Below are 18,099 nucleotides of genomic sequence, written 5' to 3'. Positions count from 1 at the left end.
AACTTCATAAATGTATTTGATCCAGCATAAATATTTACCTCGTTTTATGGCAGAAAAAAGGCAAAAGTATTGCATAGTGTAAATATTGGTTTATTAAATGGAACATTTTTGTGCAATTGTATTATTACGCTTGCCCCTGAGAGTTTAGGAATTTAATTTCGATGCATTTTTATGCGTTTATTGGTTTTATCTTTATTTGTTCTATCGAAAATTTATTACTATTATTTTTAATGCTATATTAGTAGTATATAAACTTTATTTTTCATAGACATCTGTTGACTGCTTTACGAACTAATTTAGTTTTAATAACAACAATTAATTTCAAATACATTTTAATCATACTTAATTTCATATTTGGAAAAAGAGCAATTCTATTTATCTATAACTATTAAAGAATTTTAAAAACAACTTTTAAACAAACATGTATTTTTCAATTTTGACTACAATGTGCTATAGACACCTATTGACCAAATTTTGTACTATTTTAAATGAATTTCTTACTATGATTTGAATTATAATCTATTAAGAGATAAGATACTAGTACTGATTCTATAAATGTATTAAATTCTATAAATAACATTAATTGTATAAAATAATTATTTTTTTATTAAAAAAATAAAATTATATGAAATTATTTTTAGAAATATAAAAATATCTTCAACAGATTACATATATTAAAATGCTCTGAATTATTTAAAACTTTATATTATTATTTTAATATATTTTAAAGGAAGTAAACAGCGAGGAATCAACAGCGACGAGCCTATGGTAATATCCAACATAAAAATTGGATCAGTGGCTTACAGAAGTGGTACACTTAGCGTCGGTGATCATTTGATCGCTATCGACTCTCAACCTTTAAGCAATCTATCTTTAGTGAGTGTTTAAACAATAATAATAAAGCATAAACATTTTAATTAAATATATTATACATTTCAGGAAGCTGCATTCAGTATCTTGCAAAACTTCCCTGACGATATAATAACTTTAACAGTTAAAAAAACGGGAAGAGATTGGTGTGATTTGGGAGCAAAGAAGCTAATCTATCCATCCAACTATCAATATAATAGAGCCGACTCATCGATAAACTCTTCGATCAAATCCAGCAGCACTTACGCTCCATCTAATTCGACTAAATTTATCATGGAGAATCAAGAAGGTTCGTCGAGTCAATCCAACATCTTCGATTTGCAGCTAATGAAACCAAAAGATGGAACGCTCGGTTTGACGATTTCTGGAAGCGAAGACTCTAGTGAGCCGATAAAAATTACCGGACTAGCTAAAGGCAGTCCGGCTGAACGATCCGGTGTGCTGAAAGTTGGCGATGAGATTTTGTTCATAAACGGCGAGAGCGTTCAGCAAAAGACGCTATCCGAAGTCATAAATATGCTTCAGTTTGCTAAGAAACAGGTTTTCTTAAAGATGTACCGTGAACGTGGTGGGTGCTTAATTTTTTATTAAAATAATTAGGATTTCAATTTTTGCATCGCAAAGTTTTTTGACTAGTTTTATAGTATCGATCTAGCTTAGATTCTTCTGCAGATATTTGATGCAACATCTGCGTTTTTATCAAATACAGGATTGATCTCATGATGCTGCTTTACGGAACTTCAGATTTTTTGGATGAAGTGATGTTCGTTCCTTATAGAAATTGACATTGAAGTATGACTTTAGTGTCAAATAATAATTATTAATTTTATGGAGATCTTTCTGTATGATACTTATTTGAGTTTCATTTAACTCAAATGGAAAATATCTGTTTAAGTACACCATTGAAAATCAACTTGATATACCTTAATACTTATTTGGAAAGTTCCTTCAGAACTCTTCCAGTAATTTGTTTATAACCAGATTAATTGGTATTCATATTTGTTTTGATAATTTATATTACTTTATTCATACTGAATTTTTTATTAAGAATGATTTAATAAGACACTTTTTTTAGATGAAGTGCAATTGGAAAATGGCGAATGTACATCAGAGGGTAATAATCCACAATCGAGTCCTGGTTTAGCATCTGTTGACAGTGCAGTTGAGTCATGGGATAGTCAACCAACGTTGAATAAGCGTGATGCGAATACTCAAGGTTAGTATTACATATAATGATGTTCGGAAGTTGAAGAATTATGTAGCAAAAGTACTATATACTTTTCATATATATTTGCTCCAAGAAATCTTCTGCATCAATAGTTTTTTTCATACACATTTGATACATAAAAACAATATCATCTGTCTATAGCACCACGTATTAAAATCTATCGTAGAAATATCTGTATTGTGATTTATTTACCGATACGCCTCCTTCAACGTGGACTCAATAACGTTATTGAATATTAAATCTAAGTAAAAAATTACATTAGCAGATAAAAATAATGTAATATAAATTATTATTACAATTGATATGTTAATATGGGATGTCGCTTGCTCGCAGGCTGGAACAAAGTGTTGTCTTAGTGAAGATATAGACCAACATAAAAAACTCCATACCACTAAGTCATGACCTTTATATATAAATAAATTGTATCCAAATCGTTTTTCTTAAAGGTAAAGTACCAGACATTAATGAAAACACGAGGAACAACTCGTCGGAAGTTGAAAACAGATTGTCATATCTACCAACGGACGAAAACAAGTTACTAGCATCCGTTATTAAGTGTCTCGAAAATGCGTCCATCCCGGACAATCAACTGCCACCTCCTAACTTCAACTATATAAACACTCCAAGATCGTTCAATTTGAACGACAGAAACGGTAATAACGCTTTCGCCCAAACCGACGGCAACGCTACCACCAGAGCGGACGTTCATGTAATGAACAATTCTGATGATTATCGCATCGACAATAACGGACTGGAGCATTCTGATATGAGCAACCCACAAAGGGATCCATTCCAATATCCAAACATCAGAGATAATCTTTGCGCTGAGTATCTGTTCAACGAAGATTCGGGACACTATGGAGAAGAAGCTTGCGGTATAACGAACATGCTCCCTTACCAACTACCCAATGGTTATCAGCATAACGAACCTGATTTCTTAAACAGTGAGTTAGAATGTGATTTCGTTTATAATCAATAGAACTTGAATAGGGAATACTTTATGTTTTCAGCTTTATACGCTATGGATAACGAACATCTCGATCCGTCGACGATCCATCATGTGACTCTTTACAAGGACGTCGTATACGACGACTATGGATTCTCTTTATCTGATGGTTTGTTCAACAGAGGTGTATTTGTGAACAGAATTCGCAGAGGTGGCCCCGCTGATATCGTCGGACGTATTAAGCCGTTCGACCGTATTTTACAAGTTTGTACAAATTATCTCATACTTATATTAAAGTGTAATCAAAAAGATGCTGACCTTCAAATCTAAAACTACTAAACCTTTAAAATGAAAATAATAAGAATAAAGTAAGTAAATAAAATTTAAGTATTATCATCTATTTAATTTAACGGATAACCAAAATATGTACATTATTGTTCAGGTCTCTATTTCATTCCATTCTATTCTCTTAAACCGATTCAGACCTAAATTTATCTGATAAAATATCTTACAGAATTATTGTTAATATAAACAATTGTATATGTACTGTATCCTTTCCTAATATATTATAAGGAATAGAAAGTATACGGCATATTTCATTACTTTTCTGTGTTTAGGTGAATGGCACAAGGACAGTCGATTTTGATTGTTGCTTAACCGTACCTTTGATTGCTTCGGCCGGAGACAGAATCGAGTTAGTTTTACAAAGGGAGAATGTTCAGGTATATAATTAATGTGCGCTAAAATATAACATATTTTGTATTGCATTAATACTAATTTGCTTATTATGTTTTTCAGAATATGGGTTATCCAGGAAATAACAATTTAATTACAAAATCCATATAGAAATCTGTGATACATGAACATCATAGATTCTGCAAATCATATACTACTGTAAACTAAATCAAAATATGCATTTGTACATACGTATATATATTAAAACAATTTATTAGAAAACGTATATTCGACATAATTTTATTCATAGAGTTATGATGATATTTATACTTTTTATCTTTGTTTTGTTAAAGATGTTTTAAGCATTTTAACTAAGATGTAATTATTATTTGTATGATTATTATTATTGATTTATTGTAAAAATATTTACAAAAATTCTTAAATTAAAATAAATATAAAACTATTATATACGTCTCGAGTGTTGTTTTCGTTTTTCAAAAAGATCACAAGATCAAGATTTACGAGGGTTAGAAATTTCATTAGATTGACTAATGATGTATGTTGAGGTAATGATTTTGTTTATTTGCCAAGTCCATTTAACGGTTTTCATTTTTTCAGTTTTTATCATTGATGAAAAATTTGTAAAGCATTTTTTATATTAATTTAAAAAATAATAATAGAAGACACCTACGAAAATTGGTTGCAAAATTTGCTCAAGTAATTTTTAAGAGATCATGATTTGGGGCAAATTTTATTTAAAAATAGTTGTCTGAAAACTGTTTCATTCTTCTAAACATGAAAATGGTTATAAACCAGTAATATATTATATTTACAAACTGGTTATTGTATTGATATAAACGTTTTATAAAAAATTAGTAACATGTAAATATTTTTACGTCTACTTATTATTAATATTTAAGTCTTTTAGTGTCATTTTAAAAAAAATGGATATTTATATTTTTAAGTACACGATATTTCACGTGAATAGCATACGTACAAAACACGTAATACGTTAAACAAGTAAAATATTTTTACTCTAAATAACTTACATGGAGCAAGAACCAAGTTAGTACATTATTATATGATCTAGAGTTTTACCGTGCATGTCTGTTCGCTTTACAAATACCATCGCGTGTATTTTAGGCGTGGATTTCGTGTTCGTCGAGCGAATGGTACGACACGCCGTTTTGTTTGGTGATGTGACCACCGAGTGTTAAGTGTTAAGCGAAACACGGTAGCGACTGCAACTCATTAAAAACTCACACGAGGACGGATGCAAATTCAACAAATTAGCACACAATCCAGCTTCTGTCGCACCGTGTTTTATTGCCGACACTAAATGCATTAACTCGTCTAGGGTTTGAAAGGGTTAAAACAGTGGCGGCTCGTAGAACATATGTCGACTATGTTGTAAAGATATTTTAATTGTAAAAATAAAGGATGATCCAACTATAGTGAATATTTTCGGATTTTTTTTATGTATTTAATTTTTTATAAAAAAATAATATTAATTTAATTACCGCCTCCAGACATTTGTAGCAGCCGATCCTTTCGATGACATTTTTGCACATTTCTGGTGGTATCTCTACTACATCTTGGCGGATGTTGGTTTTTATGTACTTAAACTTTACGGGTTTGTCGGCGTAGACATGACTCTTAGCCTAACTTCACAAAAAGATTTCAACGGCATTAAATCGCATGATCTTGCCGGCCAATTGACTTTTTACGCGAAACATGTGTGTCAGGTTGCACTTGGTCTTGTTGGAACTACATGTCTTCCACATCAATATCTTTGATTTCGTGCCAAAAATAATCGGATATTATGCGCCTATAGCGCTCACCGTTGACTGTTACAGTACCAATGACGCCGCCTGACCACAATGCGCACCAAACAGTTGCTTTTTGGGCATGTAATGCTCTCTCGTGAATCAGATGAAGACTTTTCTTGTCACATATGCGACAATTTTGCTTATTAACGTACCCAAAGAGGTGAAAATGTGCTTCATCAGAAAATATTTTATATGAAAAATCAGCATAAACTTCCTACTGCACTAATCTGCGTAAATTCTTCGCTATCCATGGTTTCTGGGCTTCAGTTCTTGGGTTATCTGAATTTTATACGGGTGTAGGTGCAAGCCCAGATGCAAAATGTGCCAAAGGGAGCCATAAAATATGCCCAAAGGCTGTGAACGCCGACGAATCGACAATTCCAAATCTTCGGCTACATTTTCACTTACAGCAGCAATATTTTCGACTGAATGGGCGCCACGATGATGCACACGACTTACCCTATCTCCAGCGCTTCCAGTCATTTAATTTTTTTTCACTACGTTGGGAATTGTTCGTTTAGTAGGACAATGAGATTTACCATAATCTTCCCGTCAATTTTGATGTACAATTCTCACATATTTTATATTTCTGCAGTAACGTAGCTATGGGGGGGGGGGGAGGGCGGGCCGCCCCGGTCGGTACTTGCTTGGTGGCGGCATATTCGCGATGGAATCGTCTAGTGTGGTTCTTAGACCTGAATAAACTAAGATGTATGTAAATCTACGAATAGCAAGAGCTTATCAATAATCAATTTATTATTTTAAGAAATGCTGATGCAAAAAAATGTATGGAGAGGGGGGCGGCAATTTTAAGGATTGCCCCGGGCAGCACATACCCTAGCTACGCCACTGTATTTCTGTAAAGCAATTGAACAATTTTAATGCGTTTAGCGGTGGTTAATCCATTTCAAAAATGCGTTGTTGCAAACTAACATTTGACACTTTGAACACGCGTGATTATTGACAGCTGTCTGATTTACAGTGCTGCAAACTTAGGATCACTGTGTATATGCTTAAAATGAGAATATTCTAGGCATTGTGGGACGTGCAACCATCTGCATCGTTAATGCTAAAATTGTTCAAATGAACATTAAAATAACATGAAAAGGAAATAGCAACTCATTTTAATAACTAATGCTTAACTAACAATAACAGAGTACTTAGTACCGCAATTGTGTCATTTTACAGACCATCCACTTGCTAGTACATTAACCATTTTTAAGCACCAGAAAACTGTGTGTAAAGGATCGTGATAAGCAATGCGTCTAACCAGCGTAAAAACCACTATTATTTACTCCTTGCATTAACCAAATTTAAAAGCTTCACATTGCAGTTTCACTTATTTAAGACTTTAATATATTTCTTTGGTTAAATAATCAAGCGATGCAATTGTCCAAGAATATGTGATTCGACAGAGCTGTCTCGAATCAAGAGTGTAAGAGATCTGACTCTTTGTCACATCACCAGATGTTCAAACGATTTGAAAGGAGACGATCACACGATTTAAGACGAGACGATCAAACGATTCGAGACGGCAGACAACCGGACGATCTCAGACAGCAGACGACATCCACACGAGAAGGCATCACTTCTCCACCAGCTTCTCTATCAGCACTCAGTCTACAAAATGTAAATCGACACTATTTCTTTGTGATAAATTGTACTTAATAATAATATACTGGCACAAGCTTTTTGGATGCAAATTCTAGCAGCAAAATCACATCCCTTTGGCTTCAAAACCCGAATACATTTTCGGTGTGGCAGTTCATTCGCAATGTTTGCCTTTATTTATAGTAATTTTGCAGCTTTCTAATAGTGCGTAAACTGACATAAATTTATATTTTCTTAGCATAGGGCAATTGACAAACAACCTATACCAGCGAAGTCCTAATGGACGTAGCTTTACCTATAAAAATGTCAAATTTCTTTGCCAGAGAAAAAAATATGGGTCAAGTTCTAATCTTAAGGATCAATGTCTAAACCAATAAGAAATACTAGTTGTTATTTATTTTCAGTACTAGCACAAGTTTGTACTGTTTCAAACATCATTTAAAACATATTTTGCTTATGTTCATATAATATAACCCGGAACCAAAAACAGAATCCATAGTTGCTTACACATTACAATATTCAATCAAAGCGCTAAAGTCATATCAGGTTAACGTTTTGCTCCTGCCCATATAACCCGAATCGATAAAGAGGCGAACGTGTTAGTTGTCAGTGTTGTGGCGTTTATTTACGCATTTTATTGTTATATTTCCATTAGGGCTGGCATCGGCATTGTTCCTGCGGAACGGCCCAACTTCTGACAGCTTATGATCGCGGTGATGCGGGTAATATTTTATGACTGCAATTAATTTCGGCAGATGTGAAAGCCGTCATTCTTCCAGTTGTTCGCTCGTTACGATTTTCCGTGAAAATGCGAATTCCGACTGTTGAAATGTGATGTACGCCATCTTGTAGTCGTTTATGATGGTTAGTATGTATCTGTTTGTAACAGCGCAATACTTTACATTTACCTACATACATAGTCTGTAATGTTGTGTGAATTTTTGTTTTGAAGAAGCAAATATAATATACATAGTTTATTTTAATATATACTAGATCGCTTGTACTTTGTTGTCGTGTATTTCTTCATTTCACAGTACATGTTGTTTTTTATTTGAGTATTTTCAACTGCATGCACGTATAAGTTTTTTTACGTTCCACTCGTGACAGAGCAACATTTATTAAATTTATAAAAATTCGTAGTATTTTTATTTAAAAAAAACACATTAATTATTTATATTTAAAAAAAAAACAAAACACATTATTTATTCATTTATTATTGTGTTTTGTTTTTGGCTCTGTTTTTTTATACTGGCTACGTACTCATTCGCACATTCGTAATGTAATATCATAATTTTTATTATATTTTGTAAAAATGTGACACTTCTAGTAATATATATGAAATCCATTTAGTTTTATAAAGCATAAATCTTTGGTATATACATACTATATTAAAATTACAATTCTGCCTCTTTTTCAAACATATTTTTCTCAGCTATTTTTCATAATTCTACATATAGTGCGCCTATGACTATTATTTGCTAAAACACAGAATTCACGACTATTACACTTTTCAGTCTTTATAGGCATACCCTTCATACCCGGTTGTTAAAACTGTCAACCAGTAATAATAGTGTAAATGTGTATGTGCATTTTTAATATCATTCTCTGTATTTTGGATGAAGCAATAAACATATTTTTATTGCAATAATCATGAGTTGAAATGAATAAAGCGCAATCTTTATTAGCTATTACATTTTATGTAATAATTTATATGATTCAACACACACATGTGTATTAAAATATTAATCAGAATTATTTTATAATCGATTGCTTGTTATAAATGCTAAAATAAAAAGGTTTTTCAACAGTCAAGTTGTTGTACACACTAAAGTCACGTATTTCGATTGAACAAATTCGACTCGAATTTTATGAATAGTAAGATTTCGCACTGCACAGGAGGGTTATTAATCATTTTCACCATTGTGTTTTTGAACGAAAGTAATGATCTGTCGAGGTTATCACGGAGGAGAAAAAGGTACGTTGCTGTTTCGCGTTCGAATCGTATTTTATTATTATTTTTCGTACACTTCTATAAATCAAATGCTCACGGGCAACCTTAGCCATGGGCGTAGTCAATGATGAAGGCGAAACCCCATTTAACACTTGAATATTTTCAAAAAAATATAGCATTATTTTAACATAACAAGTTATTTAAACATTAATCGAGAAATAATATCGTTTTTGCTTCATACTCATCTGTATTTGGTTAATCTAACGAATTACATTGGGGGTAACAGTTAACACGTAAAAGTAGGTATTATTAAATACTAGACTAAAAATGGAAGTTTTATACTATAACTTTTAATAACTAGATACTAAAATAAGACTATGAATATATGTATTATATATCATTCTAGCAAATGCTCGTTATTCCCCATTACTTCACACGCGTTTTTTTACGTAGTTTCTTAATAGTGTTTGTATGTCAGACTCCATTGCCTGTATTTTTCTTAAAATAACTTGGTCATTAAGAAAACTAAGTATTGACCATCAAAGAAGCTAAGCGCTCAAATTTGAGAAGTTGAAGTTCTCGATTTTATTTTGGAAGCTTACGAAGTCAGTCTCGCTGCTTCCGTAAAACGTATTTTTGATCTGATTAAAGAGCAAGAAACTAAATATTCTGAGAGCAATAAAAGGTATTTTTTACACATAAGCGACATCTGCGATAAATATTCCTAGATACTCGGCTTTGTTGTGAGGTTCGTATTTAATTTGCAAATCCGCTAGTTATTCGTTTCCTCTATAAAATTTTAGTTTACAGTATTTTTGAATCGAAATCATAAGCTAGAATCCCTGAATACTTATCAACTAATCTTAATCGAAAAAAATCATAAACCGTTCTTGAGAAACATTCATGAAAATATATTTGCTTATTATCTGTTCTTGAATCCTAACATATTTATTTTAAGAGCTTTGGGATACGATTCGCTAAGCTTTCGAAAGAAAGTTATAATCAAACTATTCTCGAATAATTTCAGTTTTGGGTTTCGGATCGTCTTCGAGAAACACGATCGCGACCTTTTCTGATGCCCGTTAAAGCCAGGACGACCGCACTAACCGACTCGCCTATCGCCTATTTAATGTCAGCTACGAGGAGCTGGTCCGGTTCGTATTTTATTAATTTCTATTTTTTATCGTGTATTGTTTTTCAATTATTTTTCTTTCGTGTATTGTTTATTTTTTTACCTTCGTGACGTATTGGGGTAACCGGTTAGATTACAATTGTCTTAATTTGATTTCAATAAATAAATAGTGTATCTCTATTTATTTTTATACTCAAGTTGTTAAAATATATGGTTTTTGCTTCGTTTTAGTTGCTTGTTTATATTGCTTTTTTGTGTTGTACTTAATTTACATTAGTATAATTTTAGCTAATTTTATGTGCGATAGTTAAAAGTTTATTTTAATTGCAAAAATAAATTTGTTTTTCATTCACACTTTCTAAAGCTCAAATATTTTTTTTTTGAAAAATTAGATATTATTATACTGTACAAGGGATTGCATAAGACGAATTAAAAATAATTATACTGCATAAAAAACAACAAAAATAAAATAAAATAAAATGGGTCTTATTTTATTATTATTCCAGTTAATAATATTTGTTTTTATATAAGCGTTGCGCTGTTTTGTCATTGCACCGTTTTATCTTGCGCTATTTTGTCGTTGCGCCTTTTTGTCCGCGCTCTTTTGTCTGCCCTTTTTTGTCCTGCGCCCTTTTAAGCACAACTGTGCATTTAAAAGCTTATTTATTTAAAAATATAGGTTTAAAATTTACACATTTTTTGCTGAAAAATTTGTACAATTTTTCAGATTTTTGTATGGAATTTTTGTCTTAAAACATATTTTATTATTTTTCCGATAAAAACGATTATTTAGTTTAATTTAAAAAAAATGAATATACATTCATTTGAAGAACATTTTTAGTAATAGTTTTTAATGAGAGCTAATATTATATTATGATTAAGAAAACATATGGATAATTATAATGTTAGTATTAATTTGCTTATATTATATAATGAAATATTAAAATATGGCAGAGAAAATAAATACACCCTTAATTATGTATTTGACTATTTTGCCATAAAAGTTTATCTTTATAGACTATGTTTGTAATTCACTACAAGAATAGTTTATCAAAGTATATAGTAAAAAATATTATAGTAAAAAAGTTATGAATGTTTTATTACAATTTTCAATCACATATCGAAACTGAGCTTTTCTGCTTTTACTTCAATATAAAAAAAAAGAAAGTCTGTTAAAAGTTTATTTGGCAATTATAAAACCCAGAACAGTTTCAGGATTATCATGTAATTATATAGTTCTAGTTATTTGTAATAAATACCGTATTTTTTTCATTATACAATAATAAAATAATAGGAATTTTATATTATTTATTATCTCAATAGTGAATTGTACAAAAATATATCGAAATTGCTTTGACGTTTTAGGAATTCCTCACTCGCAATCAACTCACCTTTGGGGGTTTTCACTTAAAATAGGTTGGGAAACACTGCTATAAAGCAATATATGATTCGAAATTTTGTACTTATATTTAAATTAATGGTTATTTATATCGTAGTCTACACAAGAGTAATTGGCCGGTGTGGTTACGTGAAATATTTTTTTGGTATGATACTGATAATGTACTTTAATTGCTGTTATTGAAAAAATATTATAATTTATTCTTTAAGATTATTATGAAAAGGTGTAAAATATTTTATTTTTGTAGCTTTATTTTGGATGACTTGATATTTAGAAAATATATATTAGATAGGTCTGCTTTAATGTTTGTATATTATGATTTTATTTTTTGTGTTGTGTAAACTCTTTCTATTAAATATCGGTCTAAGAGTTGTAATGGCGGCAAGCAAAGCTCCATAATGTGTTTGTTAAATTTCTGTTTGGATTTTAGTTGAGGGCTCAAATATTTAACGCTAGATTTTTGCTTTATATTACTGCCCTGTTCATAGGCAGTGGCAAGGTTTATGCTATAATTTATAATTGTTGTATTAATTTAAATAAGCTTTGAGGTTAAAAAATACACAGTTTATTGCTGCTTACGTTAGTATCAGTTGTAATAGGGTATTTTATAATATAATTTAATTTTGATTCGAGTTCGTTACCTTCTGGCAATGTAGCAAAGACCTTATGAATTAAAGCTATTTACAAATTTTGCCAAATAAACGAGCCGTACATCTATAGAAAATTATGAAAATTTTGTAACACCCCCTCCCCCTTTCGGTAAATTACAAGTACGCTCCTGACCCTCACAGCCGACACACGCACGCCGAGAGGCCCTATATACAAATTAATGGGCGAAAATACTTTTACGCCCAAAGTTGTGAATGAGTTTATTTGAGAGCGAATTTTCCGACGATTAATTAGTCGGCGACGGCTCTATCGCGAATTTTACGAATTCCCTACATTGCGAAATTCCAATATAAAAGTTTTGCGTTTGTTCGTAGAATTTTTTCCGCAATGAAATTTTCCGGAGCGCATTCCAAGCGGCGCGCCTTAATCTCAAGTCACGAGACTGTCGATGAGAATGTTACTAGGTCGGAGACATTGTGATATTTTTTGGTTTTTATTTTACTTTTTTTTATTATTGCGTTCAGAGCTGTTCTCGCATTTTCTCATTGCAAAGGATAAAAAACGCTTCATCTAATTATTCGCTAAGTTTTCTTATTGTACATTACGTCTTTTCTTAATACAGTTTATTAGTCTTAAATTCAACTGTGCCTTTGCAATTTTACAAAGAAAAATTTGATTATATTTCTTACATTAAAATGCTTATACTTAACCATATTTATGTTTCACATGAAAATTATAAATTAAAAGTATTTTTAATATTATTAAGTTTATATTAAATTGAATCAATGTGTTAATTGATCTGCAAAAATTGAATATTCAGATTAGTATATAATAATATATTTTATACACATGTTTTTTATTTAGGTATTTTTTTAACACAGATTTTAATTGTCTTTCGCGGTCACGACCCATTGTTTGGGAATGTTCGCTTTTTTATATTGTTATTTGACTTCTGCCTTTTTTTCATTTAAACGAGAATTTATACAATGCAAAGGACTGTTACAACTTAATTATTTTTTTATTATTTTTTTGTACTTGCAATTAAGACCGGCTGGTGACGCAATTATTTGTCTTTATTAGTGGGGGAGTTTTTGCGTTATATATACTTAAATATATTAAAAAATAAAAGTAATATAGATTTTTATAACGGTAGAGTAATATATATATTATCGAAGATCGTTCCAATTTAAATTCGTATAAAAAAGACATTATCGGTGCGATCAAATTGGTTTCGTTACAATAATATATATTTTATAATGATATATTATAGGTCAAGACTTTTTAAAAAGATATTAAGAAGAAATATACGATTTTTAGATATTGAAAAAAGATTCACGACAGCAAATTAAACGAACGGAATTTATGTCCCGAAAATGATATATTATTTCGTGTAGGGTAAACCTTTAGTAAAAGAACATTTTAAAATATTTCCTTTAATCAGATATTACCCTATTTTAAATTATCAGTAATTGTATTTTATATTAAAATATTTTTTTAGACCAGTTTGCCATATGAAGTATTTATAATCTTGAATAAATATTTTGCATGATTAGCAATTGAAAATACAAAATGCATAAGAACAGAAACGAATAATTTAATCTTGCTTCATCAATTAATTATGTGATTAATTTTATATTACCTCAAAGAAAACATGTTCTTGTGTAGTCCGCTAGTCTCAAGTTTACTCTTTTGATTTATTCAGACTTTCGGTAAAATATTCACGAAGAAAGTTGTTTCCTAGAAATGTTCGATACAATTATCGCGAAACGGTTGAATTTTCGCGTTAAACGATCCGAGAATTTATTTCGTTACAAAATTAACAAATTGTTTCATAACGATCAAACTGTGGATTATCGAAAGACCAAAATCCTGTGGTTTGTTCGAAATTAATTCCTGTTTGGAAGATAACGCGCCTCGAGCAATTAATGATATTAATTAACACCACGACCCGTTTTTAATTAAATTTGTCGCCGGTTTGTGACGTCTGAAATAATCCAGTGATCGTTAACGCCGGCAAGATTTATGCAGCTTGTAAAAATACCGCCCTTAAATTTTCTTATACGGGCGTACTCTGTATAAAATATATATTGTATATATTCGTTAGTTTACTAAAAAAAATTTTCAGTTATCATTTAAAATAATGTTTTGCTAGATATGATACAGTCAATGGTTATTTGGTAGATTAAGTATTAGAAAAAGGTACATTTAAAAATGTTTAAAATTAATTTAAGCAAACGATTATCATATATTTTATCTACTTGAGTCTTATTCAATATATTAAATATCGATGAAGAGAGAACTTCATACATTTTAATTATTTTATGTCTCTTTCTCTTAGGACTTTATTGTTACTAAGTGTTCCAACAGAGAGTGGTTTTTATGTTAGAAGACGCATTGTCTATTGCATCCTTTATGCATAAAAGCGTAGTTTTCTGTCATTACGAGCGTTTAACGAGAGTGCTTATGATGGTTTATTTAGTTACGTTATTATTTTATTTAATAATGAATGATATATTAGGAAGACCAGACGAAAATTTATTTTGAATAAAAGAGTTACATCCAAATAATAAAATTTTTAAAACAGGCCCTATCTCTAAACGAGTCGTTATTTTTTATATTACGGTTAAAAGTGTCGTTTAAATAACCTTGTTGTTAACTGAACACAGCTTAAAGCAGCATAATATTTCACTAGTAAACATATATATCTACCGGTAAAAATGTATTCGGATATGATTTCACTGATACGTATTCACTGTAACATATACATACATGCATACGAACTATTACCAATAGAAATCATATTTCAGGAAATGTATCCTGTTTGTGAGCACATAATTATGAAAGTGAACTAAGTCATGTTTACTTTTTAAAGACATTTAAAGGCTTGCGTTTGAATTAATTAAAAAATATTAATATAAAACGCAAAACAATGTTTTTAAATATATATAATCTGCTAAATTTATATATATATTTTGACATATCAATTTTGCCTGTAGTTTATTTTCAAAATTAACCGAATGTATTATATTAATATTTACTTAACACAATAAAAAAGATTTTTTATTTTTACCAAATTTTTCAGTTCACAAAATTGTTTAGAATTAAATTTTCTTTCTTAATATTCAAAGACATTTAAACGTTTTTATGAGCAGAAGCAATTCTTATTTTTTAAAATCGTATCTTTAACAATTTTTTTTAAGTTTTTGTAGTGTATTATTTTCCGCTATTTCTCTTCAATATTTTGCTTTTGTCTATAGTTCTGTTCATTTCTTGTTCTCTTTCTTTATTTCATTTTCTCTGGCTCCATATCTAGGGTTTTTGATTTTCATAAAAAAATACTTAGAGAGAAATCTTAGTGAGATTCACCAGAAGACGATAACTGTCGTATTCATTCCGATTTTTTGGACGTGTTATTTAAATTTAGCGGTCGTATGTCTATAAACCAAATAAAAAATAAGTTTATAAAAATGATCACGTGATAAATATATATGATGACATAATTGAAAATCAATTTCAATGAAGGTAAAAATAACGATACAAGCACTGCGTCACTTACATGGTCCAATATCAAAATAAACATTAACGGAATACCATTGAACGTTGTTACAATACACTGCATATAACGTATCGAATTTTTCACAATCTTAAATTTTGCATCATATTATATTAATTTAAAACAATGAGACACTAATTTTTTTCGATCTTTTTTTGACTTAGGCCACTTTCATAATTATGAGCTTTTTATATTGACATAGTGAATTACATAAGCATTTGTTTAAATATGCTCAAATATTATATAAAAAATAATAAATTTAAAGAAAATAATGCACAATAGACACTCGGAAAGTATACAGTGTCACCAAAAAAATATTTATGTTTTATTTTATATTTTGATAAACTTAGTATAAGGAACATCTATTGAAATGATTTTTATATGTCTCGCGTCTATTTTATTTTTGGTACCAAATGCAGATCTTTTGATAACTGTATAATGATTAGGTTCAAACACTTCTTTTCACTTTTTATAAACTTCATCGGTCGTAACGAAAATTATTAGCTTTATTTCATAATCATTTATTTTACTTTTGATTTCTCTACACTTATTTTCCAGTTATTATGTGTTTATATTGTCATAGCTATAAATTTAAAAATAATAATTTTTAGTAACGCTTTCTCTTTCACTGAAAAGAAGCCGCTAACTTAACCTTGAATTTTCCGGGATTAAGAACTAATATATTAGAAGGGTCAGACGAAAATGTATTTGGAATAAAAGAGTAACATCTAAATAGTAAAATATGTTCTCATTTTATCGATGCCATGTATTCAACTTCAGTGGATACTACTTTCTTCCATATATTTAAGTGTAGTAAATTACCCCTTTGGATTTTCACCATACACTTAAAAGCTCTTTTTTATTATTAGACTGGGTCGAAGGGTCGATTTCTATACCTGTGCCTTTGAAAGCCGCTTTTTTGCGACTTTGATTTAAACGTAAGACATACTTTTTGTCTCCACTCACAAGAAAGTGCAAAAACGGTTCTTTTTTATTTTTCGATTAAATCACGAAACATTCACGCGCACAGCTTTGATCTCTTCAGCTTTGTCGTGCGGTATCTACACGCCCTGTTTTACACTCTTTGCCTATTTTTTAAAGTACTCTTATACATTTCTCCAGAAATATTCGAGCTATTTTATTAATTGGTGTATAATCAGATTATATTAAATTTCAGCACAATTTCATTATTCTTTCACGTCGAGGCTCATTCTCTAAACAAAAATTTCCACTTTTGACATGTTTAAAGCAACTCTGACATTGTTGAACAGATAATGATTCTTAAATCGTGCCTCAAATGTTTTTAGTTGCGATTGTTGATTTTTTTTAAATTTGGTCATTTGGCATAAAGCTTGAAACATGGTGCAAATGATGATTATGTATTTTAAACAATATTACCGTCTAAAATAAGTGGGAATCGAATTCATATTAAGTATTTTTAACAATATTACTATAAATAAGCATCGAATAAGGCATATCTAAACCAAATTTTGACCAATAGGAGAGCGCAAAAAACAATTATCCCTTCTCAGAAGTCAAAAATCTACGTCAAAAGCAATAAAATCGTGCCGACGCCGACGCAGTGGGAACGCTCGTTACCGAGCGTTCCCACTGCGACGGCGCCGACACGATTTTATTGCTTTTAACGTAGATTTTTGACTTCTGAGAAGTGATAATTGGTTTTGCGCCCTCCTATTGACCAAAATTCGGTTTGAATATACTTTGACCAATGCTCTTATATCATAAGTGATTTAAATATATTTTGATAAGCACTTTATGAAACAATGTGCGGGATATAACGCCTTTCTGTACTTTTTCTTTCGCTTAATTTTCCTGACAGATAAGCTAGCTTGATTTGTATTTTTGACGTGACCTAATGAAAGTTCTCAAAACTATAGGTTTAATAATTATTTAAAAAAGAGAAAGCAAAAAGTTGCGTAATACAATGATAAATTAATATCTCACGGTGCACCACATAATTTATATTATCTATTAAAGATACAGTTAATAATGTAAAAAATAGTTAAATAAATCTGTTTCCAAAGGATACATTAATGTATTGTATAGGTGATAATATTAAAGAAGTTGTAGATAGTTTTAATAATGAATTAAGTATAATTGAAATATTGTACTTAAGCTAAACGAGAATAAAACTAGATGTATGTTTAGTAATAAATAAACAAATATGTTAGATAATAATATAAAAATAGTTATAGATAACTCTAATATAGAAATAGTTGATAATATAAATTATTTAAGAGTAATTGTAGATACAAAATTAAATTTTAAGGAACAT

At 30.3% G+C, this 18,099-nt stretch overlaps 1 protein-coding gene across 6 annotated transcripts in view; it reads left to right on the top strand.

Moving 5' to 3' along the window:
* Grip (Glutamate receptor interacting protein) overlaps nt 1-4,005 on the top strand; it is a 37,216-nt gene extending 33,211 nt beyond the window's left edge. For all 6 annotated transcript variants that reach the window (XM_088189013.1, XM_088189046.1, XM_088189021.1 and 3 more), the window contains 7 exons: nt 731-876; nt 940-1,438; nt 1,946-2,086; nt 2,545-3,042; nt 3,109-3,308; nt 3,662-3,766; nt 3,843-4,005. In XM_088189013.1, coding sequence (XP_088045139.1) covers nt 731-876; nt 940-1,438; nt 1,946-2,086; nt 2,545-3,042; nt 3,109-3,308; nt 3,662-3,766; nt 3,843-3,890 — 1,637 coding nt within the window. In that variant the 3' untranslated portion in view covers nt 3,891-4,005. The remainder of the gene's footprint in view (nt 1-730; nt 877-939; nt 1,439-1,945; nt 2,087-2,544; nt 3,043-3,108; nt 3,309-3,661; nt 3,767-3,842) is intronic.
* The last annotated feature ends 14,094 nt before the right edge of the window (nt 4,006-18,099 follow it).

Source organism: Plectrocnemia conspersa, unplaced genomic scaffold (genome assembly GCF_051122295.1).
Source record: "Plectrocnemia conspersa isolate PC_06_02 unplaced genomic scaffold, ASM5112229v1 ptg000001l, whole genome shotgun sequence".
Lineage (NCBI taxonomy): Eukaryota > Metazoa > Arthropoda > Insecta > Trichoptera > Polycentropodidae > Plectrocnemia > Plectrocnemia conspersa.
The sequence above is the reverse complement of the archived record's forward strand: the minus strand, read 5'-3'. Positions and strand labels throughout refer to the sequence as shown.